Raw genomic sequence first — 27265 nt, 5'->3', positions numbered from 1 at the left:
GTTCACCCTGAGCGCATGCGACAGACATGAAAGGGTCTGGAGATGTTGTGGAGAACATGATGCTGCCTGCAACATCATTCAGCATGACTGGTTTGGTGGTAGCTCAGTGGTCTGGGGAGGCTTAGGGTGCCTCTCATTTAGAGTTTATACGTCCTCCCTCGCTCCTCGGGCCTCGCTCCTCACTGATCTACATAAAGAAAGATAGACGAAGGGATAGACTATCATTGTTTCCGCCCCATCATTCTTTATGTAAATCAGTGAGGATCGAGGCCCGAGGAGCGAGGGAGGACGAACTCTAAATGAGAGGCACCTATAATCCTGATAATTATACCTTGGAATATGTAGGCTAGTGAACTTTTTTGTTTTACAAGCTAAGTTTTTTTTTAAATTCATAACAGAAATTGCAAAAGGGACAGCCTTCCTTCCAGGTTTTCAAGTTAGAAATAGAACTGTTCCTAAAATCACTGCATATGATTCAAAATAATATTTAAAAAACTAAACAAAAAATGACCGGTTGTTGTGTCTCCTCTACACAGTCTGGACACCTGTTTTTTTTGCTGTACGTTTATTGTTTCCGTAGCCTATGTAATGTTATTGCCATATTATGACAGCGAATGTGTATTTGTTTCTTTAAGCATAAAAAAAAAAAAAAAAAAAAAAACGATAACAACTGCTAGTCGGAAGTAATTCAGCATTATCCGGAAGCACACCGGTTAGCTAGTTGTTTTGAATGAATTCTGGCTGATTCATTGCACACGAGAAAATAGTCGTTGTTCAGTAGGAACTTGCTGAATATATTATACTATATAACAACAGGTAATGTAAACACATTTTTTTCTTTTTGAAGTTAATGACTGATATGGTGTTGTCTACAACGTTGTGAGACGTAGATATCTTTTTATCTGGACCCTTCAGTTGCTTTAGCGTTTTGTGCTAGCTGCCGATGAAGCAGCTAGATTAGCTAACTGGCTGTGTCAGGCTACGCAGGGCAATGATGGTGGGCTCTGATAACGTTAGCTAGGCAGATATCTGCGCTTACACAGATGCTAGTTGAAAAGGCGCAGCAGTGTGGCTCACAATTTTCTATTTATCCTGGCATGTTTGCCGCTTTTGCAAAGCGGTTACAAAGTGGTTACAACCTAATTAAGTTAGTGTTGGTACTGTTCGCTGGCTGCGAGTCTAGCTGGCTAGCTAGGATGTCTAGCTGGCTAGGATATCTAGCTAGCTTACAACCCTAAAGTATTCAACGGCACCGGTAATGTTATAAGCTAATGAATTAGATACCAAACCATTGTATTGATTCAGGTGATTGAATTGATTCGACATTTGCCACTTCATTTTCCTTAATTCGAAGGATTGAGGGGATGTTCAGAGGAATAGAATGAGTTTTCTGCAGAAGCTAATGAGTTGACATACTAGTTAGCTGTCAAGCTAATTCAGATTTGCCCGTAGGCCAACATAGATAGGTAGCAAGGCAAATAGCATTCTAACTATGCTAACAAATTGTCAAGTCATGCTTTGTTACTGAAGATTTGACAAATCTAAAATAATATATTTATTAGAAAAATTAAAAAGCAACGATGAGCCTCCTCCTCCGTTAGAATACATTGCTCATTAACATTATTAACACGTATGAATAGTTTATGAATAGTGTGGTATCATTAAGTTGTCTTTGGGCATCATGCTGTGAAAACTAGTAGAATTTGATTGATTTGCCTACTTAAGGCAACCCATTAGGATTGTATATTGCCTGCATCCTCAACATACACAGTGTGTGTTAATACATCAGACACGATGCAAAGTGCCCTCTTAGAATTATATGGTTCTATCTGACATGTCTTGAGTTATTGACATTCTGATTCTGTGATCTCTCAAGAAAGTGAGGTGAGGTTTGTATTGTATCTCAGAACGTAGATAGAACCTTAGAATTCTAAGGGGACTACTGAGAGAACAAATTAGTACTCAAAAACGTTCAATTTGGGCAATTATTAACTTAAACTTCAACACTTTTATTTTGTTACTCATGCTTTTCAGTTTTTGATGGTGTATTGATACAGCAGCATCTGTATCAATTAGGCATGCACCGATAGGGAATTTTAAAGGTTGATAACAATGAAAAAAATCTAAATTGAATTGGGGACAGCATTTAATTAGCCTGGTCCTATTAAACTCTCGTACGTATTTCATTATGTACAGAGAGTCTGGCCACTTTCCATTGCACAGCATTAAAGAGAAACTATGCAGGATTGGCGACTTCATCTCTGGTTTCGGTTTTGTTTTTCGTTTTCACTCGTTTTATGCTTGCATATTTCTCTGCAGAGCTTCCCCGACAGCTTTAGCGTGTATACATATAAAGATATAAATTGCCAGCGTAGTTCTTGTTCCTTAAGCGCCTCAGACTTCCAGATGTAAACAAGGAGCGATCGCCTCCTGCACAAACGGCAAGGTTGCAATAGTGGATAGGGACACTGGGGGCGGGAGGAAATATTACTGTTTTCGATAAAACTGGTCAGTCAAGCAAAACAACGATTTCTAAGCGAATTTATGACTATGAAAAAGTTGCATAGGGTCTCTTTAACATTAGTATGTGTCATGAGTATGCCTACATATTTCAGCCAAGTTGCAACAGACAGCAATGTACCATTTGCGTTTAAGATTGCACTTAAGGCTGTTCACCATCCATTTAGGTCCAGACCAGGGCAGAGTTGTATTGTGCATGCTGTCCATTCTCGTTAATAAAGTCAGTGAAGACTTTAGAGTTTTCTTTTGGAGAAGTATTATCCAAATGGTGTTAAAATAAATTGAACAAAAATTCAATATACACCTCTTAATTAAAAGAGTAACTTCACCCCATAACTCCACCCACTTCACATTTCTGAAAAAGGCTTTCAAAATGGGCAGGACGTTCTGAAATTTGGAAGGGAGTGCAGCCCTGCTGCAGAATCAACCATGGTGATTTCGTGTCAATCTGGGAATGAGTGCATGGTTTATCACAGGTAGGCTAATCAGGGCAGCAGGTGTTGAAACGTTTCATTCCTAATTTGTAACGACCCGCTGACGTAGTGTTGGACGAGAAGTGCAGGACAACGTCAGCATTCCATTAGTATTTTGGACCAACATGCCATGGCATGTTTCAACCTGTAGAGGGCGCGGAGAGCAATATCTCCAAGACAAAATCATACGAAATGTTACTTTTGTCGAGAAACATGATTTTTGTCTAAATCAACCCTGGTAATAGTATAGTTCACCACTTATGAGTATTTTCAATCAACAGCTCAAAAAACATATTTTAGGGTGCAGTTACCCTTTAAAGACAGCTGAAACACCCCTGAAGGGAAACATAGCCATTTGCCAAACATTTTGTTTATAAATTGTGTAATTGAGCACCCAATGTGGGCGTTTGAAAACAAATCCGCAATTTTTCTTCTGATTTCATAAGATCATAACATAGTCAGGATCAACACATACGGCTTACAAATGTATGTATATGAACGCCATTAGGTAGCAATCATTATTGACTGAAAAAACGTTTTGAGATAATGACATCTGAACTTTGCTGCAGATTTAGATGTGTGCAAATGTGCCAAAAATAAGAAGGGGGTACCATGTTCTTGTTTTTCTCTGGATGTATTAGGTATATCAAGCTAATATTTGGCAAAGTTAATTCCAATGATTACTGTTTAGGTGTAGCCTGGCATAGCCATACGTAAGCTTCCGCTCAATTTTCATTTCCCTTCACCATTACGTCTGGGTCTGATCCCATTGAATTTGATTTCTCAGGATGCTTTCCGACTGGACCAATCAGCGAACGGGGTGGATGGGGAGAGGCGGATGTTAACGATGACGTCGAGCATATGTGCGTTCTAGTCTCTATAGCTGTCACGACCAAACGTTAGCGATTGGGTAAAATAAGGCCCAATAATTTCAAACTTAAACAGAGTTCACGCCTCCTGCCTGAAATTGAATTCTGCCTGAATGGAGTAGGGCCAGACCCTCTGTACGATATTAGTACAAGGGTTTGGTATGACCAGTTTAGTTTAGATGGTAAAATCTTCAAACAAATCTGAGATGGTCGAGCAGAAGGCATTTGTTGCATCACAGTGCAAAAGGGACTATAGTCCTTGTTAAGGTCTCACTGTATCTTGAATGTTCCCTTGCTGAAAGTCACTTTGGATGAAAGTGTCTGCTAAATTAATAAATGTGAATGTATTACTTGGGCAGAATAATAGCTGATCCCATTATTCAACAGAATTATGGACCGGCTGTTGAGACTGGGAGGTGGAATGCCAGGCCTTGGACAGGTGGGTTCACACACAAACTACATTCATTCAACTACACTACATTGGAAGTAATTTGTCACATTCACAAGTACTGACTGATGCAGAAGGTAGGCCCTTACCGCTATACTATTGCTTTGTGGATTTAAATGCCATTCATAAGGTCAATCCATTTTGTAATGAGGTTTTGGATCAGCCTGGTTCTAATTGAAATTAGTCACGCCTCTTTAATATGGCCACCTTGATTTTGAACTTGCACATTGTGGCTGTGACTGATGTGTGGATGGGAGAATGTGTGTGACTGGAATCGCATCAGAACGAATACATGAATGGGAGAATCTGTCCCCTAGCGATTTTGTTGCTATTAGGGCTGGGACTCGATTAAAAAAAAAAATTGAATTAATTAGAGGCTTTGTAATTAATTAATTGAAATTAATTGCATTTTAATCACATATAAATATTTGACCTGAGAACTGGGCCTGTAGCGAGGAGTCGATGACGTCGACTAACCGACTTCAAAATATCGTCATATTTAGGCGTCGATATCGCCAGAAGACGTGAGTTAAAAAAAAAAAAAAAACTGAGTCACAAAAACAAAACAAAACAAACAGTTCGCACTTCCTCAAACCAAAAAAGCCCTTCACAAAGCCCTGAAAAACTGCTCGCCTGAGGTGGTTGAATGGGAATACTTACTTTAATTTCACGTTTGTGTAGTGTGTCGTGCAGCTTGAGCTGAGTGCACTTCGGTAGTGCTCGCTAAATATCCTAGCTCTCTGCAAGTTTTTCGTGCTTGTTTGGTAGGCAGTTTGTGTTAGCTTGCCACTGGCAGCGAGTCAGCTGTGTATTGTATTTGCTAGCATTTATTGTTGGCTGGCTGACGGCCATGATGCTTGCATGAGGGAAACATCCCAAAACAATAGCACCCATATTATTGCAGTTTTCAGAAGTAGGCTATTTCTCATGCAACCATGCAAAAGCATGCATCCCCATTTTATTTTCTCATAGTTGGCAACCCTGTATAGCACTGCAATGAGATTTATTTATTATTTTATTTAGGCTATTTATTAGCTGTATGTCATCTTGCTGTGCTGCAATACAAATTGCCTTTTTTAAGGACATTAAAGTTTTCTATCTATCTATCTTTTGCAAAGAGTAGATTTAAAATGTCCCGCTGTCATAACTGTTCCAAATCACATTGATATTGTGTGTTCAGGACGAAGCAAATATTTTTACCCTGGTGATTTTTGTATATGCTATATTATTAAGATTTTTTATGGATACATTATGGTTTTTATTAATCGAACAACAGAAAAATAATCGTTAGACTAATCGTCCAATTAGTCGTTAGATTGGTCGACTAATCGATAAAATAATTGCCCGATTAATCGTTTTAAAAATAATCGGTTACCCCCAGCCCTACTGAGAACAGTGAGAAGTAATTTTTTTCACATGATTTTTAGTATAGCCTACCATTGGATAATGACTGAATACATAGGCCTAAGCTTAAGCAACTATATTTGTTTATTTTTGTTCAAGTCCAACAGACCAGTGCAAATTTTGCCATAAAGTGTAGCAATACCATATTTAGAAATATAGTAAATTTTCAGAAATTCAGGTAGCCTATAGATAGGTTGACCTTCTGTAAACTATAATACTGTGATACCCTGTGTCCATTTAAGGGGAACTGGGGGGTGGAGTTTACGTGTGTGCCTGTGTGCCTGTGTGCCTGTGTGCCTGTGTGTGTGTGTGTGTGTGTGTGTGTGTGCGGTTCCGAGAGTGAAGTTGGACATAGAATTAGGTGCGGTGAATTACTCTGTTAAGCGTGAGTTGTGGCTGTAACAGCAACTCGGTTGCTATTTGTTTAATAAATAAAGCTCAGAGGTTTCCCTCAAGTGTCTGGAGTATCACAATACTTTGTCCACGCTAGCTGCTATATGTTTTGCACTGAGGTGATACGATGTGCTGCGGTGATATGCAAATTCCTTGTTGCATAGCTTGCACACAACCATGCTCTTATCTATCCGTTGGTTTTTTGTAACAACATTTCCCATCCACGGGGCTTCTTTGTTCATGTTCACTGTGCCACAGTGGTTTGTTGTTGTCTGAACCGAACTCATGGGCGTTAGTTGGTGCTCCAGTATAATCGGACTGTTTGAAAGTCATCCAGTGAGAAATGTTCCGCGGTGCAAAAATAAATACGATTAAAATGCGTCAATTTTTTTAACGCGTTAATGTTTGTATAATTAATTCATCTTAATTAACGCGTTAAAGTCCCGGCCCTAGTTGCTATATAAAGCTACACTGTGGATATATTTTGAGAAATTCTCCCATCAAGTGATGAAATGGTACATTGCAACATATTCATGATTTCCAAGTTATGGAAGCTGCTTCATAAATGTCCGCTGACACAAGATATCATGAATACATGATCTTATCAAGTATTAATTCTCATAATGAGTTTTTTTTGAAGAAGAAGAAGAAGCGTAAATTAGTATTTAGTCTGTGAAATTATAGCTAATATACTTCATGCAAGAAGAATAATGTCGTGGGTCTGATATTTTGGCTTATATTCAGCAAGCAACTTCTCATAGCCTAACAGCACCCATTATTGACCCTTTGAAAATGTTTTTCATACCTCAAAATAACATTTGATAAATTCACCTTACATTTTTCAGTGGTCATAGGTGTGTAGATTTACAGAATAGTACATATTTTTGTACTATAATCAGCATGCTAGCTAGTTATAGGTCTAGGGCAACAGTACAAAGTGTTGCTCTGATTAATCATAAAAGGATGACATTTGTCTGTCTGAGGTCAGGTACTTGGGGTGAAACACACAGAAGCTGTAGAATCTGTAGCCAATTAACACCTCTTCTAGCAGCCTGCCTTGGCTTCACACTGAACAAAAGGGTGGGAGAACAAGATGGAAAGAACAGAGGTGATGGAGAAAGGAGGGATAATAGAGGTGGAGATCAGGTTGATCTCTTTTATTTGTTCTCTTTTTGAATGTGGTGGCATTATCCAATATTGCTCTAATAATGGGATTGGTTAATTGAACTTTACAAATGTGACCGAAGTCACATAGAATTTTGTCTGTCCAAATTTGGACTGATTTGGAGGTTCATTGAGGATAGTCCCCATTTTCAGTGAAGCTGAGAGATAACAGTAACAATGAAATAGCAAGAGATTTAGTATAACAATTATATGGTAAAAAAGTATAGGCCTAGGGGTATAGAATAAAATAAATAAGATAACCTACATATCATTATAGAAGGGGGGGGGGATATATAAAATAATGACAATACTAAGACAACATTTTCTTAAAACGGGTACAATTTGACATAGGACGGTTTGTGATTACAGATCTGAATTGATAATTTGAAAGTAGAGTGTTCATTGAATTGTATTGCATTATTGGTGACACTGGTGAAGATTATGTGGTGACACTGGAATTGAGATTATTCAAAGTTTAGGGTGACAAACAGAATAGGAAGAACTCTGTAGCATTAAGCCAAATTGCTCTTCCATCAATAGGTTTATCTGTGCTCTGAGTAAACCTACCCAGCTTTGTCACTAAATCATATACTTGAATAGTGAGGACAGCTGACTGTGATACCTCTGTAATCATTTCAAGGCTGAAAATAGTTGAATTTGAGATGGCTGACTGATATGTATGTTATTAAAGGAAGCATCCCCAGAAGTTCACGGCAGAGTTCAGGGTTTTCCTTATGTCAGGATTACATTTTATGGTTTTCCCTTTGCAACCTTTCATTTTTAACTGGCACTCAATGATTACATTGATCATTGTAAGTTTGAATGCATGAATTTGAGTCTGTTGAGAAAAGATAATGACTGACAGAGATTCTGTTTGCGGTATCTCATTCCAGGGTCCTCCAACAGATGCACCCGCTGTTGATACAGCAGAACAGGTGTATATCTCATCACTGGCCCTTCTGAAGGTGAGAGAAATATATACATACTCACATACACATTAATGGTTAAAAAATTACGTATAGCGATTAGCTCTTGGTTAGGGGTGGCACGGTTTTTGAAAAATGCTCCGAACCGTGCGGTTCGCATGTCACGGTTCGGAGTGTGTTTTCGTCGTACGGTCCTACGGTTCTATGAAGGTATTATTGGGGCAAAAGTCACGAGCACATTTAACTGCAGATTTCGCATTCGCACACTAAAGTCACAAATGTGTAACCGTACATTTGAAGTTGTAGATATTTTTTTCATACCTTGTTAACACAAAATAGGGCTACGGGTTCACGAATCCGTTCTACAAGTTCACAAAACCGTTTTACAGATACACGAATTCTCACCTGTGCATCACAAGTTTCTGGCCTCATCCCCTCGAGACTTTTGCTCCATTTACACTGCAACGATTGGGGCAAAACACATTCGCACATCCGTGTTTCATAGTCTGAGAACATGCACAACATTCGTGCATTTGTAAACCCAAATGTGAACTAATGCAACAGAAGTTGTGCATCTGTGAAATGTTTTCTCATTAATACAAGTCTTACACGACTACAAGTGCATTGATACAAGTGCTTGAGTCTACATCTGCGAGTTTCCGTCGCTGTTTTCCGGGGACGAATACTTTTGCACCAATTATACCACCTGGCGATGTGCAAAACCGATTTGTACTTGTGCACGCAGAGAGCATCGATCGAAAACAAAACAAGGCGGCCGGATCTGGATCTGGATCGCGCCCACACATCCCTGCTCATATAAGTAGCCTAACCTCCGCTTGTTTCCTCATCAATATAAAGACAAGGACGCACGATTTGTAGATTTTCTTTTCACAGAGTGAGAAAACATACTTCGGAGTGATTATTTGCACCCGGGTGTAAATAGTGGAATGGATCCATTTTCTTATTTGCACCCAAACCTGTAATGCGTGCAGAAACAGATGGGATGGCCTACCTAAATCTAACAAGTTAGGATTTTTAAAAACAATCTTTTTGATGGAAACGTGGTGCTAAATTCCCATAAACGTGTTCAGTTAACGGGTAAAACCGTACGTTTGTAACCAAAATCAAGAATTACGAGCTTGTTTACCGTCACCTAGCAACCAGAAGATAGACAAATATTACTAGCCCAGTCAATCGCATAACGTAGAAGTCATGTAGGTTAGCGGATAAGTGCATGAGCCATGAATCAGAGATTGGTGGTTCAAATCACTCCAAATGTAGGCTAATGCATTTTTTTTTTTGCATGCCAAACTAAAATATTTTGAAAGTATGTGCGAACGACTCTCTTCTCTTTGATGACGTTACTTCGCGGCAAATAAGAGTTTGTGCTTAATGAATATGTCAAAAATGGTCTAGTTTTATTTTAGTTATAGAAATAGGCTACAGTTGTGAGTAGAACGCTTCTAAATAGTCAACTCCTCTACAGAAAACAACTCTTTCAACTATATTGGCATGCAAAAAAAAGCCATAGGTTACTAATGGGATACGAACTGCCAATCTTCGAACCATGGCCCATGCGCCTACCCGCTACCCTATACAATTTCTAGTTCATGCAATGGGCTAGTAGCGTAATATTTCTATCTTCTGGTTGCTCAGTGACGGTAAACAAACTCGTAATTCTTGATTTTGCTTACAAACGGACGGTTTTACCCGTTAACTGAACACGTTTATGGGAATTTAGCACCACGTTTCCATCAAAAAGATTGTTTTTAAAAATCCTAACTTGTTAGATTTAGGTAGGCCATCCCATCTGTTTCTGCACGCATTACAGGTTTGGGTGCAAATAAGAAAATGGATCCATTCCACTATTTACACCCGGGTGCAAATAATCACTCCGAAGTATGTTTTCTCACTCTGTGAAAAGAAAATCTACAAATCGTGCGTCCTTGTCTTTATATTGATGAGGAAACAAGCGGAGGTTAGGCTATATGAGCAGGGATGTGTGGGCGCGATCCAGATCCAGATCCGGCCGCCTTGTGTTGTTTTCGATCGATGCTCTCTGCGTGCACAAGTACAAATCGGTTTTGCACATCGCCAGGTGGTATAATTGGTGCAAAAGTATTCGTCCCCGGAAAACAGCGACGGAAACTCGCAGATGTAGACTCAAGCACTTGTATCAATGCACTTGTAGTCGTGTAAGACTTGTATTAATGAGAAAACATTTCACAGATGCACAACTTCTGTTGCATTAGTTCACATTTGGGTTTACAAATGCACGAATGTTGTGCATGTTCTCAGACTATGAAACACGGATGTGCGAATGTGTTTTGCCCCAATCGTTGCAGTGTAAATGGAGCAAAAGTCTCGAGGGGATGAGGCCAGGAACTTGTGATGCACAGGTGAGAATTCGTGTATCTGTAAAACGGTTTTGTGAACTTGTAGAACGGATTCGTGAACCCGTAGCCCTATTTTGTGTTAACAAGGTATGAAAAAAATATCTACAACTTCAAATGTACGGTTACACATTTGTGACTTTAGTGTGCGAATGCGAAATCTGCAGTTAAATGTGCTCGTGACTTTTGCCCCAATAATACCTTCATACGGTTCAGGCTAGTTATGGCATACGCAATTGATTCCCATATGTGACGACGTGTTTCCCTTACGTGCGAGAGTATGGAGTTTTGAGTGCTGCGCGCAAGGTTTTAGAAATGGCAAGTGCGAGAGATCATCCCTAGCGTGGTCAAACTGATGCACCTGACCCTGCTCGGGTGGAAGCATGTTCTTCCGCAACTGTAGACTATGCGTGCAGCTTTACCAAACAGTAGAAGTAAACTCATTCTCCTTGACCCGCTCTCGTGCGCGCTCAATGGACACCCGCCCTCGACATGCACATTAATCAAAATAGAACATTCACAATCGTGAACGCAATGACGCACAGAAGACGATTAGCTAAATTACTGTTAAAAACGGTTAGCATCAGACATTTGATAAAATCTCTTGCATTCAAGTTGACTGACCATCTTAATACCAATGATTTCAACTCCAAGGCTTAAAAGGGCCTGTCCCAAGGAGAAAAAGTATTAGCTTACCTTGAAACTAAAACACATGTGGGGAAACTGAACAGTCCAACCAGTAGAGTATGATGAGCTTAGCCTGCTACTTTGTTTACAATATTTTGAGGCTTCAGCCAGACAGCTGAATTTAAGAGGTGGAGTTATAATGAATAGTAGGCTATAATCTGCATAAAGTTTGCTGTTATGAATATCAGACATGTCAGTATATAGAATGAATAAATAATTACATAATGTGTGTGTGTTTCAAATAAAGACAAGCTTTACATCTTGTTAAAAAATCATTCACACTATATGAAAGGAGAGCGATAAAAAGGCGATGCAATGAAAAATATGGGTGGACGACCTACATTTTGTGCTGGTGCACCATCCCTGCCAAATAAATGAAAAGATTGTTGAAATCATCAATGTCTTCCCTCTTGCTTTATCAAAATCTCAACTGAAGCTTAAAGTTTCCTCAGACAATAATGTGCTTTATGTGAAGTCAAATTCAGTTTGTGCATTATTACATGATAACTATTCTCTAAATACTCTCTAATTGTGGATGATTACACTATGTGCTGAAATATGTTTCTGGAGTGTTAAAGAGTAAAAGAAAAAATAACAACAAGAACCGCACCGAACCGAAAACCGTGACCCTAAACCGTGATACGAACCGAACCGTAGATTTTGTGAACCGTGCCACCTCTACTCTTGGTACTTGCATTGTTAGCTGTAGGCTATAAGCGCTCAAGCCAGTCAAACTCCGTACTCCTTTGATCAATGTAATTTACAGTAATTTCCCGCATATAAGCCACATTGTGTATAAGCCGCAGGACAGTGTTTTATGCAAGTTAAAAGAAACAAAACCATATTAACACCATATTTACTCCCCCCCCCCCCCCCCCCCCCTGTATTAACCTCATAGCTGAAGAAATGTAGCACAATCAATGTATAATCCGCGGCTAATAGTCGGGAAATTACGGTAGCTCTTAAGGGGGTGTTTGACTTGTTGTCATGGTGCAAAAAGACCTTGGGTTCAAATTACTCCACAATTACATATTAAACTTGTGTGTAATGTTGGTTTGGCTATTTAATGATTTACTCATCTCAGTCATCTGCCAAAATTACGGCTGCAATATGAACCAATGCAATTACCTAATCGCAAAAGCTGTTTAATAACTGTGCACAGTTCAATTTTGTCATATTTATGACTTTTCTATTCATGTTGTCCTCCTTGACTGTGCCACCTGTGGTTGGTAGGTGTGCATAGTGTGTCAGGGGCACAGAAATTCTGGTGAGCTTCACAGTCAGTCAAGGGTGCTCACCAATCAGGCATTTCACAAATTAGAGACATTTGTGATATTGAAGTGAATCATCAGTTCATTGACATTCAAAAGTCATGTATAAAAATCGCAATCACAGAAAAATTGGAATTAGATATTTTCCCCAAACTGTGCACCCCTTATTGAAATTTTATTTAAATACGTTAAAAGCAAAAATTGATGCATGCAATTAATTAATTAATTTGTATTGCTCTACGTCCCTAAAATTAATTATAGCAAGAAATAAAACGCCTAATAACACAAAAGCACTATTTTACTGACTGTACAAATAATATAAATGTAGGCATGTTATGATTATGAACCCAGAATTGACCTGCAATTGACCTGATGTTAGACAGTGTGTTTTCCTTCAGTGTGAATATTAACAATTAAAATACTTTTTTCCACCTGTGGAACCTTACAAGACTATGCACAGCACTCACTGTCAAATCCCAAATAATTGTTTCATGAATTATATATGTTTGAAGTGACCTTTGGTGTCACAGAAAGTGTTTTTAAGTAAAATTGGTATCGTTATTGATTGTGTGTGTGTGTGTGTATAGATGCTGAAACATGGTCGTGCTGGTGTACCCATGGAGGTCATGGGTCTCATGTTGGGGGAGTTTGTCGACGACTACACTGTGCGCGTCATTGATGTTTTTGCCATGCCCCAGTCAGGAACGGTGAGTGATACATACCCACAACCTCAACACACAACACGTGGCATACACTGTCTCTCACAACTATGCCGAGACATGTTCTCGCTTTGTTCTGTCAGACAAAGCCACTTTCGCATACAGATGCACACGCTTGGTTGTCTACATTTCCGTGGGATCATATTCATTTTAGAGCCTGTATTTGCTTGTTAGAGTCGGCATTCTGACACCAGCATGTCTCTCCACACAGGGTGTTAGTGTGGAAGCTGTGGACCCAGTCTTTCAGGCCAAGATGTTGGACATGCTAAAACAGACTGGAAGGTAAAAGCCTGGAGGGTGAACTGTCTGAGTTGACTGAATTTGGCCTTATAGAGACCATGGAATACATCATACTGGTCTGATCTCTCTTCGTGTGCCCACATGGTTTTTGAAATGTTAAAGTGTAAAACATAAAAAGGATAAAGGAGTTTATTTGTAGTAATGGGTATTTCTTGATAAAAGAAACATGTCATCTGTATAATTTGTGAATGTTGGAGCACCGTTGCTCTGTTGATTACTCTTGAAACATGTATATTTTGTGTGTCTGTTTCAGGCCAGAGATGGTGGTGGGTTGGTATCACAGTCACCCTGGATTCGGGTGCTGGTTGTCTGGTGTGGACATAAACACACAACAGAGCTTCGAGGCACTGTCAGAGCGAGCAGTTGCCGTGGTGGTTGACCCCATCCAGAGCGTCAAGGGAAAGGTACACTCACTCACTCACCCAACTCACTCACCCACCCACTCACCCACCTGTTTGTGACCGATCCAATATGGTATAGTTATATTGGCAATAACACTGGCTGCAACTCTAATAAGTGCTTTCACAACCTTTTCTCTGTGCCCCTTACCTTGTTAGGTAGGTCTAGACACACACACACATATCTGTCCAAAAGTATTAGAACACATGCTTAAAGTTAAATCTAAAATCATCTTTTGGAAATGTATCTTAATGCCTTTAATGAAACAATGAGGAACTATTCAACCTTTAAGGACATTCATTTTCTTTGTGAATGAATAATGTATTGTAAGTAAATGTTTTCCTTACAATACAGGGGGTCATAAGTATTGGAACGCCCATGTTAAATTCCCATAGAGGATTTTTATTTTTATGTTTAAAGGCCAGTTATTTCATGGATCCAGGACACTATGCACCCTGATAAAGTCCCCTTGGCCTTTGGAATTCAAATAACCCCATGTCAACACTATACACTTAACATACTAAGAGTTTGGCATGCTTTATGTCAGTTATTAGCTGTTAGCTAATTAGCTGTTTTGAGCTCAATATCCACACTGTATATTTATAGACAGATTTCAGCATTATCTGAACTTATTCTTAGGAGGGATTTCCAAGGGTCAAGACCCATGTACATCAATACAAAGCCAGTACACTTCATTTTGACATCTTGTCCTACTGAACATTAGCCTGGGTGTTCCCATGCTGTCTTGCACGTGATTTGATTCACGCTGCTAAGGCAGCCTGGAAACTACCGCCCTAATTTTTGCCTCAGATAGGGGACCAATCACAGAACGGGGGGGAAGCAAGACGATGATGAGCTATGCACATTTGACGCATTTGATAGACATCCATGGTGCCCAATGAACGGGTCCTTTTTTCAAATATGAGAAAATGAACGTTTGGTTGCCAGACCACGTCTCATTGAAAAGTGGTAGGCGCTAGCCAGGCTAACTGAACATGCTAAGAAAGAGAAGATATTTTCAGTAAACGTTTCTCTTCTTTCTTTCATCTCCAGTCCTTTTCTGCTTATTTTTTGTTCCCACCATACATATATCCTACCCCTCACTTCTTCCACTCTGTGCTCCATGTTCTGTTCTCCGTGTCTGTGCTTGTACCAACCCCCCACCTCCCTTTGCGTGCCGCCCTGAGAGCACCAGCGGGAGGCAGCAGGGCGCTACTCTATTAACACCTCCCTTGAGCTGTGAGTGGAGGTGTCATGCAATTTCAGCTAGGCCTCCAAGGCAGGGGTAGGAGGGGCGGGTGACTGAGAAGGAGGGGTGGAGGTTTGGTGGTGCAAGTGAGGCTGTGCCATGAGTAGGATGGATGGGCAAAGAGTGTGAGAAGGGAGGGGAGTATGGAGAAAAGGTGGTGAAGAGAGAAATGTGCAAGGCTGGGTGAGAAGAGAGCGTATGAAAGAGATGAGTGCATGAGTGAGGGAAAGAAACTCTAATAATCTAGTAAAAGGATTAGGGATAAGAGGAAGAACAATGATAAGAAATTCTGGAGAGAGAGGGAAAAACACTCCTGAGATGACTTTCTATTAGAGATGCAACGGTTGATCGGCTGGAATTGGCTGATCGGCCTTGACCAGCAACCTGTCAGTCTGAGATATCTGCCAGACTCTCTGCGAAGTCAAGAGAGTCTGGTCTCCAGGCTAAGGAAAAGGTAGGGCGTGGAGAAAACCAAAAACCTTTGGCACAACAAATCTGATAAGACACTTGAAACATCACCCAGCTGAATTTGCATAGTTTGAAGGAGTTTACACATATCACACATACTGTACATACATACATACATATATACAGTATATATATATATATATATATAATGTGTGTAGTGCTGTGCGATACTACGATATATATCGTTGTACGACAGAAAAATGTCTATCGTACGATAGGGCTGTACGATATATCTAAAATATATCGTTATCGCGATATCAACGCTTGCGATAGACATAGCGCAAAGATTACTTAATTTTCGATAAAATTCGATGTAGTTTCTGTGCCGTGCATTCCATACTGTCTATGTCATAGGTGTCAAATGCGGCCAGCAACCTCATTTCATATGGCCCGCGAGAGCTTAAAGGATCTGATACAGTAGGCTATGTGGCCCGCGAGAGCTTAAAAGGTCTGATACAGTTTTTGCGTATAGGCAATAATACACTGCAATACAATGCACGTGTGTGAGACTGACAGGGAGGCCACATCAAGCATCAAGCTGCCTGTGAAACGCATAATAGTTTCATAATAATAAAAGTGCGTGTGCTTCTTTAAGAGGGGAATCGATGTAAGTTACTTTGATTTCAATTGGTAGTTGTAAACTACGTGATACGTTTGTAAACGTCTACGTTGAAAAAGCATGTATAGCCTAATTGTGTGTAGTCCTATTATCCAAAAAATCCAACTCCAAGTCCTTGCGAATCGAGCGAGTGATTGTTTGGCCAAAAGCGAAAGTAAGCCTATCTTCCGACCGAGGAGAGGTGCATTCAGATCAGGCAAGCAGAGGTAGGCTTAAAGTTTGTGGTAATCGCTGTTGCTTTGCATTTTCATTTCAGTTAAAAACGAACAACGCAGAATCCACACAACACCTTTCAACTTTAAAACTTCAAAGAAAAGTCCACCGGGACCGTTCGCTTATATGGGACGTTGTAGTGACGCATTTCATATGGATGGACTTTTTGACATGTCAGTTAGCCTACTCGTTTGCATCACTGGCTAGATGTCAAACTGAATTTCGTTACTGGTATTTCACTTGTGCAATGACAGTAAAGTTGAATATACTCGAATCTAAAAAATGGCATGACCTCTTCCTGACTGACCAGTGACCCTCATTGAAAGTCAAACTGGAAATGACATTGGTTTTTGTTCTGTTTTTACAAAAACACAACAACCAAAAAAACATGTTGGAATGGAATCAATGCATTTCTTTTTTAATAGTCTGCATCAGTCTATGCTAGAAGCAAGTAGAATGGAGAAAAACATGAAATATTGAAATATCGCAAGTTATATCGTTATCGCAGTACTCAATGATGTTATCGCATATCGCATGTTTTCCTAATATCGTGCAGCCCTATCGTACGATACAGTCCTCTACCGTTTATATCGTAATTTTAACGTGTGTGGCTGTGACTGCTCAGACAATTTAACTGCAGGTGCGTTGCCGCTTCTCGCAGCGGGCAACGTAAACTTAATTTACTGACTCGGGATGGGTGGCCAGGCAAATGAACGCAGGCAGCTAATAGTAAACAAATTAAACTTTTTTGACGTTGCCATAAAGACTAGTGTTGCACGGTGCAGCGATACAACAAAAGTATTGCAATACCCTGAAATTAAAAATGTCACAACACCTAATGTTAGCCTACTTTACAATACGTTTAAGAATGACTGTGTTCTTCTGAAGAAGCGGTGCGCACAAGGCAGGTCTCCCCTAAAAGCTAGCCTGTGGCTGTGCGTCTTTCCCCCCCTCACACACACTGGTATGCGCAGCAGTGCTATTAACAGCGAGACATTGCTGTTAGTTTAAGTGATGCTATTGTAACACACAAGTATAGGCTAAAATCAAGTTGATTTGCTCACTTGCATCTCTCAAATGTGTGTTGCTAACCAATCTAGGCTATGGCATTTAGATCATTTAGGCTTACTATTGGGTTAACGTCATTATTTTCTCTCACGTATTTCTTAAAGTGACAGGCACTTAATTACACCTACTGTACACAACCACAGCTGTTAAAAAATTAGAAATTATAAGAAAAATTTGCATTCATGTGTGGATGTAAATATATAATTTTAAGTAGAAATTCTATATCAGGATATATATCGTTATCGTGGTATAGAATTGTTTATATCGGGAAATAACTTTTTGTCCATATTGCACAGCACTATATATGTGTGTGTGTGGAATGCAGTTTTTTATATATGTATGCATTCCACAGCAGAACCACAGGTGCTGTTAAACGATTGTGATTAGAAAGAATCAAAGTTTAGCAATCATACATGATAATAAGGTGTCAACAAGCAGCGTCACAGAGTAGGTCTAGTAGTTCTACTCCACTTAAAATACTCTTAACTATTTACTGCATGTAGACTAGGGCTATTATTTACTACGTACTTAGTGGATGTTGTGAAAGTGAAAATACAATATTAGAAATTTGGGGTGTCATGATTTTGATTTTAAATCAAAATAGACTAAAATTACATCTCAATCAGAAGAGGAGAATCATGACACCTCTATTAGAAAAGCTAGCAAAAGTTAAGGTCACTTTTGACAATAATGAAGAAAAACTGCTCTGTATACTGATTCAGCTGTCTCTGGATGTTCTTCTGATTGATGCATTTAACTAGCCTGATGAGCCAGTCCCACATCAATATATAGGGTCTGGGAACTCACCATAGGCAGAGCTCTATCACAGGGGTGGGATAAACTGTTGTCTTTCAAATTCCCTCTCCACGCAATAGGACAGCGCTACAACCAATGATCTTCTTGTTTTCAAGTAGCAGGATGGAGAATTCCCGCTCACCGACTCTGTACAAGATGTAATTGGCCCGATAGAAATTTTTCCAGCTCGCAAGCCAATGGAGACTGGCTAGACTACCCTGGCAGCAAATTACATTACTGCCGCTAGGTTGCGTCTAAATGTCTAGGCTAGCATTTAAAGGAACACTTCACCATTTTTTCATATTAAACTATGTTATTCCCTTAACTAAGACGAGTTGATACATACCTCTCACGTTTCAAGGTGTGCATTCACTGGCTCTGGCGTGCGACACTTTGATAGCACTTAGCTAGCCCAGTTCATTCATTAGGATCCAAACAGAGATGAATTTAGAAACGATCTCCATGTTTTCCCTATTAAAATACAGTAACACGAGTAGTCACACAACCAAGTATGGTGAGACAAAATAAATTGTGGTGCATTTCTAAGCGGGTAAGAGGGATAACTATGTTGTGAGCTGGAATAACAATTGGGAGCACTTCGACTCAGCGCAGTAATGTCATCACTCTTGCACTTTCAGATTCATTTTGGAGTGAGGATATTACTGCGCCACACAATATAGTTATCCCTCTTACCTGCTTAGAAATGCACCATGTTTTGGTCGTGTGACTACTCGTGTAACTGTAGGGAAAACATGAAGGTGTTTGGTCGCTTCTAACTTCATCTCTGTTTGGATCCTAATGAATGAACTGGGTTAGCTAAGTGCTATATCAAAGTAGCGCCGCGCTCCAGAGCCTTTGAGTGTACGCATTGAAACGTGAGAGGTATGTATCAACTCATCTTAGTTAAGGGAATAACGTAGTTTAATATGAAAAAACGGTGAAGTGTTCCTTTAACCCTATGAGCCCGACGGACGCAAAGTGCGTCAAAAAACGCACACATTTTCTTTGTTACATTGCTCCGCTATTATTAGTCACAGCGAGATGAAACTTATATTGCAGGAAAGAGCAGAACCGGGGCTTTCCAACGATACTAGACACTTGTCTGTACGATCAAGTATGAAAATAAAATAAAATGATGAAGTTAAATCAAAGTATATCATATTTACAGTCTACATTGCTCTGCGTTCACCGGCGCATCCAGAACTCTCTCTTAAATTACTCGCGGACCACGCATCGCACAGACATGACACGCATATCAAATGAAAGAGGAGAAGCAGAGCTTTGCATTGATACCAAATACATCGATCATTTCGTATGATAAAATCAGACGAAGTTACAAACAAATAATAATGTCATATATCTTTGGCTACCTTTACTCTCGTTTGATTACCTCGTGAAATCGCGATCAAAAAGATTTGGCACGCATGTCAGATGAAAGAGGAGAGCTAGAGCTATCCACAGATACCAAATACAACCTTCTAGGCCATAAAACAGACGAAGTGACAGCAAAATATTAACTTCATTTAGCTCCACTTACCTCGTGTTTTTGTGTGGAATAGCCTATGTTCATAATCCAATGTTATCATGTGTTTCTCTATGACAAGTCACGTTCATAACACGGTTTTGAGATCCTAGCACACTCCTGTATGGTATCCAATTCAAGACTCATATTGCATCCAAATTTGTTTGACAAATAAACACTTTTTGCCTTTACTTTGTTCATTGCAATGCAGTAAAACAAATATTATAGAGAATCATCATCTGTGCACGTCATGTGTGCTACCGCAAACAAGTCATGTAAGATCAGCTAGTGTCACAATATGGAGTGCAAAAAGTGCCAAAAAGTCATTTTTTCATCACTAAATAAAAATTGCCATTTATTTCTGGAAGGCACACACCACATATTTCTGTAAATTGCTCAGCCCCAAAGTATACCTCCACCATGGTTCTTATATTGCCGTGTTCAGGACAGTCAGGCCTACATAACCATGTAAGTTTGGTCGAGATGTGAGCTTGCTGTGGTGAGATACACATCAAAATGTAAGAATTTGTATAGTACGCTTTTCAACTTTTTATTATTTAAAAATCTAAATCAAATCAATGCAAGTATTTATACATGGTATTGTGGCAGATCTGGATAGCCTAGACTGTGCTGAAAAAAACAATATGTAGCATGTGTGAATGGCACTTACAATGACCAGGATAAATGCTTCTAACTAGAGGTAGTGAAAATGCCCTTAAAACAGCTTAGGGCTCATAGGGTTAAGGGAATAACATAGTTTAATATGAAAAAACAGTGAAGTGTTCCTTTAACCAGAATTTGGATTACATCGCAAAACAGACATGCGCTGTTTTCATACATATGGCAGAGTACCTAATCAATTGCTATTAGCTCCTCTCCCGTGTTTGCGCGATAGTCCATCACTTTCCCCTTGCCCTCTCATAAATGCATGCATCACTGGATATGAAAATATGTTCCATGGCAGCATGTTCAAATGTATCATGCAAATTGTTTTTGTATTTTAGATCAGCTAAGGGGGGAAATAGGCAGTCAGCTTGCGTGTCGTGCCAAGTGCCCCATAGCTGTTCTAAAATCAGTGTAACATTTTGTCCAATGAAGTTTCAGGTGTATCATCAGATTCCTTGATTCCATTGATTTGGACCTATAAGTAATCACTTAAATGAGAGGATGTTTGATTTTACTGCTAGGCTTGTTGTAATTCCATGCCATATATCTAAACAACAGCACTAATTCCTGTGGGTTTGGGCTGAAACATTTCCCTGTACATGTAGTTGTAGCGTGTGTGTGTGTGTGTGTGTGTGTGTGTGTGTGTGGGAACTGGTGTGTGAATACCTTGCTCTCAATGGTAAAATATGGCTGTTTACCATGGAACCTTCAGCTCATGTTAGTCTTATCACACATGCATGTGTCCTTGAAGTGGTACTGATGGGTGCACTGTAGAGGACCACATGTTGAGAAGCATTTATCCCTAGAACATGGTGTGTATGCCACCATCTTTTACCTCGTTGGCCTCATGGAGGTGGTGGTGTGTGTGTTCTTGGTCTGTGAAGTGTCATTTTGAGGCAAATGGTAAGTGTCATGTACATGACTTAAGTGACCAACACAGAGGCAGTGGCCACAATCAGTATACCAGCTGTAAAGAATCAAACTGAGTACTTTGCATGAGAATTCTCCTTTCAAATGCTTTCTCGCCCTGTTATTGTGTGAAATGCACTTGGGTTATTTCATGCAGAAAATAAAGGGTTCTACCTTATTACTTTTACTTGGTTTATTGTTTTTTGTGTGCTAAACACATCTTGCCCTGTATCTTTCAATACAAGTGTTAAAAAAAATGTTATGCAGATTGTCCCTGCCAAAAACTCTAATATGTTCTTATTTTAGCTCTTGGCCTATAGAAGGACTGACACATTTTGCCAGACTCTTTTTGACAGTAGTGCCCTTTTTATTTTGTTTTAGTAGGATTATCAGTCTATTTCAGACCTCCATCTTGATTTCTATTGCTATTTGGAACTTTTTTTCTTTTTTTGATTTAGAAGGCACCTTTTAATTATCGTTCTACGTGAACCTTGTGATCGTCTCAGGCTAAAACTAGTATGACTATGACATGCTGGTGGTTTGAGTGGCACAGTAGTAACACGTGTAGTGGGACTTCACTGTCAAGCTGGTCTCTGAATCTTATTTTGGGCGCTCTTGGCACAAGAGCAGGTGGTGGGGCAGGACAGATGGAGATGCAGCCATTAGCCTCAGCTATGAGTAGGACTGAGGAGTAAGACCATGAATATGGCTGACAAAAATCCACAAATTATGTAAATGGCTAGCTATATCTGAAAGTCATCTTGAAATGTTAATCTTGTTCAAATGAAACAAAGACTGTTGAGACTGCTGTCTCATTGTTTAGGCAGGCACACACACACACACACACACACACACACACACACACACACACACACACACACACCTGAGACTTACAGTAATACGTTGATGATACTATATTTATATGAAATTAGATGTAGTTCATTATTTCTTCAGTCAAGTACAGGTTAAAAAAGAGAAAATGGGGAGTGGGCGGTAGTTATTGATTTACATGCACATATTCCAAAGTGACATCTGGTAAACAACTTCAGAGAACAATGAATAACTTAGTGGCTACCTTAAATGCATTCTCATGCAATTTTTATGGCTCCCTGTAACAGACGCCTCTATCTGTCAGGAATTCACAAATGCAGAAAGCACAGGGTGATTGCTCTCCTTTTGTTCTGTCTGTCTAGTCATATCTCTGTCCCTCCACCCAGTTTTCATTGGCACCTTTCTCTATTTTCTCTTTTTCCAACTGAACTGTAAAATAGTCTCAATTTCTGCGACCACAATATATGAACCTATATCGGGAGCTCTAATAACTAGTCTCTCTCTCTCTCTCTTTCTCTTTCGCTTTCTCTTTCTTTCTCTTTCTCTCTCTCTCTCTCTTTCTCTCTCTCTCTCTCTCTCTCTCTCTCTCTTTCTCTCTTTTATCCGCCATATCAGTCAGACAGTCCCAAAAGTGGTGCTTACCTTCTTATTCTTATTCCCTCCCTCTTCTCTATACTAGTCTTTCTTTCGTTTGTGAATTTGCCTCTCCTTGTCAGTTTCTCATCCTTTCTCCCTATCTGATAAATATATTTGCAAATAGATTTATTTTTGTCTAAAGTCTAGAATTGTGAAATGTATACTGCTTGTATATCATGTTTGTGTAACACTCCTGTTTTTACCCATTCAGGTGGTGATTGATGCCTTCAGACTGATCAATGCCAACATGATGGTTTTGGGTCACGAGCCACGGCAAACCACCTCCAACCTGGGCCACCTGAACAAGCCGTCTATTCAGGTGATGACTCATTTCAGGGCCAAGACCTGTGATGGACAGTATAGTACAGTTGAAATGGATGCATGCTACTTGATATTTGTCAGGATAATTTGTATTTTACTGTGTTTGTACATTTTGATGGTTCTGTTTTCAGCATATTTTTTTTTTTTAAAAATGAATACTAATTCTTGTGCTTTTATGGCAATTTTCAGGCATTGATTCATGGCTTGAATAGGCATTACTACTCCATCACAATCAACTACAGAAAGAATGAGTTGGAGCAAAAGGTTTGCAAGATCTCTTCCTTAGACATAATACATTCTCAGATTTAGTGTTTACAGTAGGTCCAAAAATTAAGACCTGTGAAATATATATATATTTTTCCTTTCAATTAAATGAAACATTACTTAGCCATTACTAGAGTGGCTTTTCCCCCCTTGTTACTTGTTACTGTAGCTGTATTAGCAGTGCCCAATCCATTATTACTACTGCTGTACTATGTGTGTGTTCACTTCATTGCATGCAGATGTTACTGAACCTGCATAAAAAGAGCTGGATGGAGGGACTGACTCTACAGGACTACAGTGAGCACTGCAAACTCAATGAGACCATTGTCAAGGAGATGTTGGAGCTTGCCAAAAACTACAACAAGGTATTTACTACAAATCATACAGCACAGGGTGGGGGGTAGTGGGAAACACAGTATTTGCACGTCTGTGAGAGCTGGGAGGGGGCAATTTAGTTTTAACATTATATGGCGTGGGATATTGTGGTTTTTTTGGGTGGGGGGGTTCTACGGCTGGAAATTAACAGCTTTTGCTATAACCAAAACAAACCTTTTGTTAGCTTAGGTTTTCATCCTACTTGTCAAATAGAAACATGACATCGCATTTTCCAGAAACATGACGTCTCTTTTCACTTCTATGCAGATGATACACATTTACCTTCCACTTAGACCATCAGATCATAGGCTTAACTCCCTGAATGACTGCTTTAGTGATGTTAAAGGAACTGTTTTAACTATACATGACCTTTTACGTCATAGATTTTGCATTTTCATGCACTAATAATTCCTTGGAAATGCATTTCTAGTTATTTAATATAATTATTAAAAGCTATTGAAAACACCACACATTTCCTAAACTTTTTAAAAAAAATAAACAGAGAAACAAATCTAAAATTAAATGTAAGAATATGTTCATACAACAGTTACCACTGTAAAACAAATGGATGTGCTGGATTTATAACACAAGATAAAACGAGAGCATCATTGTAAATCATTTAATCATAATTGTTGGAAGTCATAATAAAATATATAATAAGTTGTAAGTCAATATAAAATAACCTCAATGAATTCGGAATCATGGGTTTCCATGAAACATTCATATTTGTCATGCTTGTGCATTACTTAATTTGAACAATGATAATTGCAGTGCATGTGGTCACTTTCTAGATAGGAGGGAAGAAAATCTTCCCTTGTGCAATTACTCATAAATGTAACCTTTGTAATGATATGTTGATTTTGTTGTTTCTTTCAGGCAGTAGAGGAAGAGGACAAAATGACCCCAGAGCAGCTGGCTATCAAGAATGTTGGCAAACAGGTACAATACGTACCCATCGTAGGCTGGGGTGTTTTATTTTCTAAGTGTCTTTGGCTCCCCTCTTTTCTCTTTTGGTTGGGAGAGATTGGGCTATGCAGAACTTTTTAATTCTAGGTGGAGGAGATTCTGAGGTTGTATATTGTAAAGACTGGATCACTTGTAAAATACATGAGCAGTTCTACTTCTCAATCTCTTGATGGAGACTCTGTTCCACCCTTTGAAGACCAGTCATGTGTAGTCTGTTAATTTACTCAGCTAGTGCTACAATGATTAATTAATTATCAATCAGTTATTAGTTGTGTGCAGTTGGTCACCAATTATTTTTGAAGATATATTCTTATGTTTGAGTATTTTTTGAAGGAAGAATCAACATCATGATACCAGATTCCTTCATTTGAATATTCTCCGCTCTCTTTACTCCTCAATGGTGGTGAAATGATTAGTGGATGTTGGTGTAGCCACTCCCCCTCTCTCACCGTATAGCACTGAATCGGGCAGAAAGTCATACAAGCAAGTGCTCTGTTGAGTCAAGTGTTGGGATGTGAAATATGATGAATAACATTAAAGCCCATTATCACATCTGACCTCAACAATATAGAGACTGCCTCTGAATGTGGTTTGCTTGATACAATTCCCCCCACACACACGGGTAGGCTATGCAGTAAATCACTAAAGATATAAAACTTCAAATTCTTGGACTGCCTTTGGACTTTGCGGCGATTCCTACTGCAGTCCTGAAACAAAACAAGTGACAATTCCAACCACTAGTTCTCAAATTGTTGTTGTTTTGAGACTGTTTTGGGCAAGTCATGCTGTTGCATGTTGTTTTGAGACCGTTTTGGGAAAGTCATGCTGTTGCATATTTCATATTACAATGAATCATTCCACAAAATGCTGTTTTCAATATCCAGTCCGTTAAAAAAAGGCTCCACGTAGACCTAATACAGGCCTGATGGAGTTCAGGTGTGGTGCCTGAATTCAGGCTTGAGCTTGCCAAGGAGCGATGTCAAGAAAGGCTATTCTCTACATTGTCTTTGAATGTATTTGATAATTTCAGGCACAGATCATTTCCTGTCTATCAGCCCTGCTAATAGTAACAGCTGTTTTGACTTGAGGCTATGTTATTTTGATCTGTAATCTGAAAAAAAGATGTTTGAATTATGTTTATTGTAAATTTATCATCAGTATTATCGAACGCTTAACTGGAATTTTTCCAATTATCCTATTAAAATCATCATCATAATCACACACACAACTAGTGAAAAGGTTAAAAGCACAAAGTTGAAATTATTTAGTAATTTTACTGCTGGACAGTATCATTTCAGTTTGCCTATGGGTTTTGCCAATGTTGATTATTGCCATTGCAGCACTATCTCACTCCTGGTTGTCTCCTCCCCTTTCTCTCCTTGCAGGATCCCAAAAGGCATTTGGAAGAACATGTTGATGTCCTGATGACGTCCAATATTGTGCAGTGCTTGGCAGCCATGTTGGATACTGTGGTCTTTCAGTAAATCCTTTATCTGCCTGTCATTGTTGTCAAATTCCAGTTCTTGTTTTGTCTTTTTAAAAAATAAACTTATAAAAGGGGTAAAATGGCTCTCGAGTTTCTATGTTCTGTAATAATCCATGAGTAGGTGTCAGACTTTCCACTGAAATCTGAAGCAGAAATATGTATAAATTGTGTCTATGTTTTAGTATTACGGTGCACGTTATTTGGAAGGCAAGGCATTTGGAAACTTCTGTGTAATCAATAGGAAAATTGTGCTGGGAGCATTGCCATTATGGGGTTAAAGCCCGGTGTCTGGGAGAAAGCCTCAGACTTCCTGATGCAATACGTGCAGTAACATTTCTATACGAAATGTGTGCAATACATAAGCTTAAAAAATGGAAAAGGATTCGCACACTTGAAATCCTTCTTTTTCGTTTTATTTTCTTTTCTTGAGCACAGAATAAATGACGTTTCGACCGTGTGGTCGTCTTCAGATTCAGACAATATAAGCTTAACACAAATTAATTAACAGCAGTTTTTACACCTAATGGAAAAGCATTTCACAAGTAGATACTGAGCCGACTTTTTTGAAAGGTGATAAGAGTGTGACCGTAACACTACAAGATATAAGCAGTTTTTGTAAAGAATACAAAATAAATAAAGAATAAATAATTTTATGTGTGGCTGGACGAATCGGACGCTTTTAACCAAAGCGACGTACAACATGGTAAAAACATTTAAAGGTTTTAAGAGCAATATAAAAAAGCACAATAAGTGCATCAATGAGTGCATCACCAAACATCAAAAGCGCTTTCTTCCCTAGATGTTTCCTTTATTTTCGAAGCACTTTGCCTCACGCGTAAGGCCTATAAGAGAACGATTTCAGTGTTTAACCAACTTATGATCTAAATTAAGAGACTCCAACATCTTGTCTG

The 27265-nt window shown here is 39.2% G+C and overlaps 1 protein-coding gene across 1 annotated transcript; it reads left to right on the top strand.

Moving 5' to 3' along the window:
- Positions 1-698: 698 nt before the first annotated feature.
- psmd14 (proteasome 26S subunit, non-ATPase 14) lies at positions 699-26434 on the top strand. Its single transcript, XM_062528111.1, has 11 exons — positions 699-816; positions 4250-4301; positions 8165-8236; positions 13136-13255; positions 13479-13549; positions 13821-13971; positions 23154-23261; positions 23453-23527; positions 23767-23892; positions 24779-24841; positions 26254-26434. Exons 2-11 carry the CDS (start codon positions 4254-4256, stop codon positions 26350-26352), a joined length of 933 nt encoding a protein of 310 aa, XP_062384095.1. The 5' UTR covers positions 699-816; positions 4250-4253; the 3' UTR covers positions 26353-26434.
- The last annotated feature ends 831 nt before the right edge of the window (positions 26435-27265 follow it).

This window comes from Sardina pilchardus, chromosome 23 (assembly GCF_963854185.1).
Source record: "Sardina pilchardus chromosome 23, fSarPil1.1, whole genome shotgun sequence".
Classification (NCBI taxonomy): domain Eukaryota; kingdom Metazoa; phylum Chordata; class Actinopteri; order Clupeiformes; family Clupeidae; genus Sardina; species Sardina pilchardus.
This window is presented reverse-complemented; position numbering and strand designations above follow the sequence as displayed.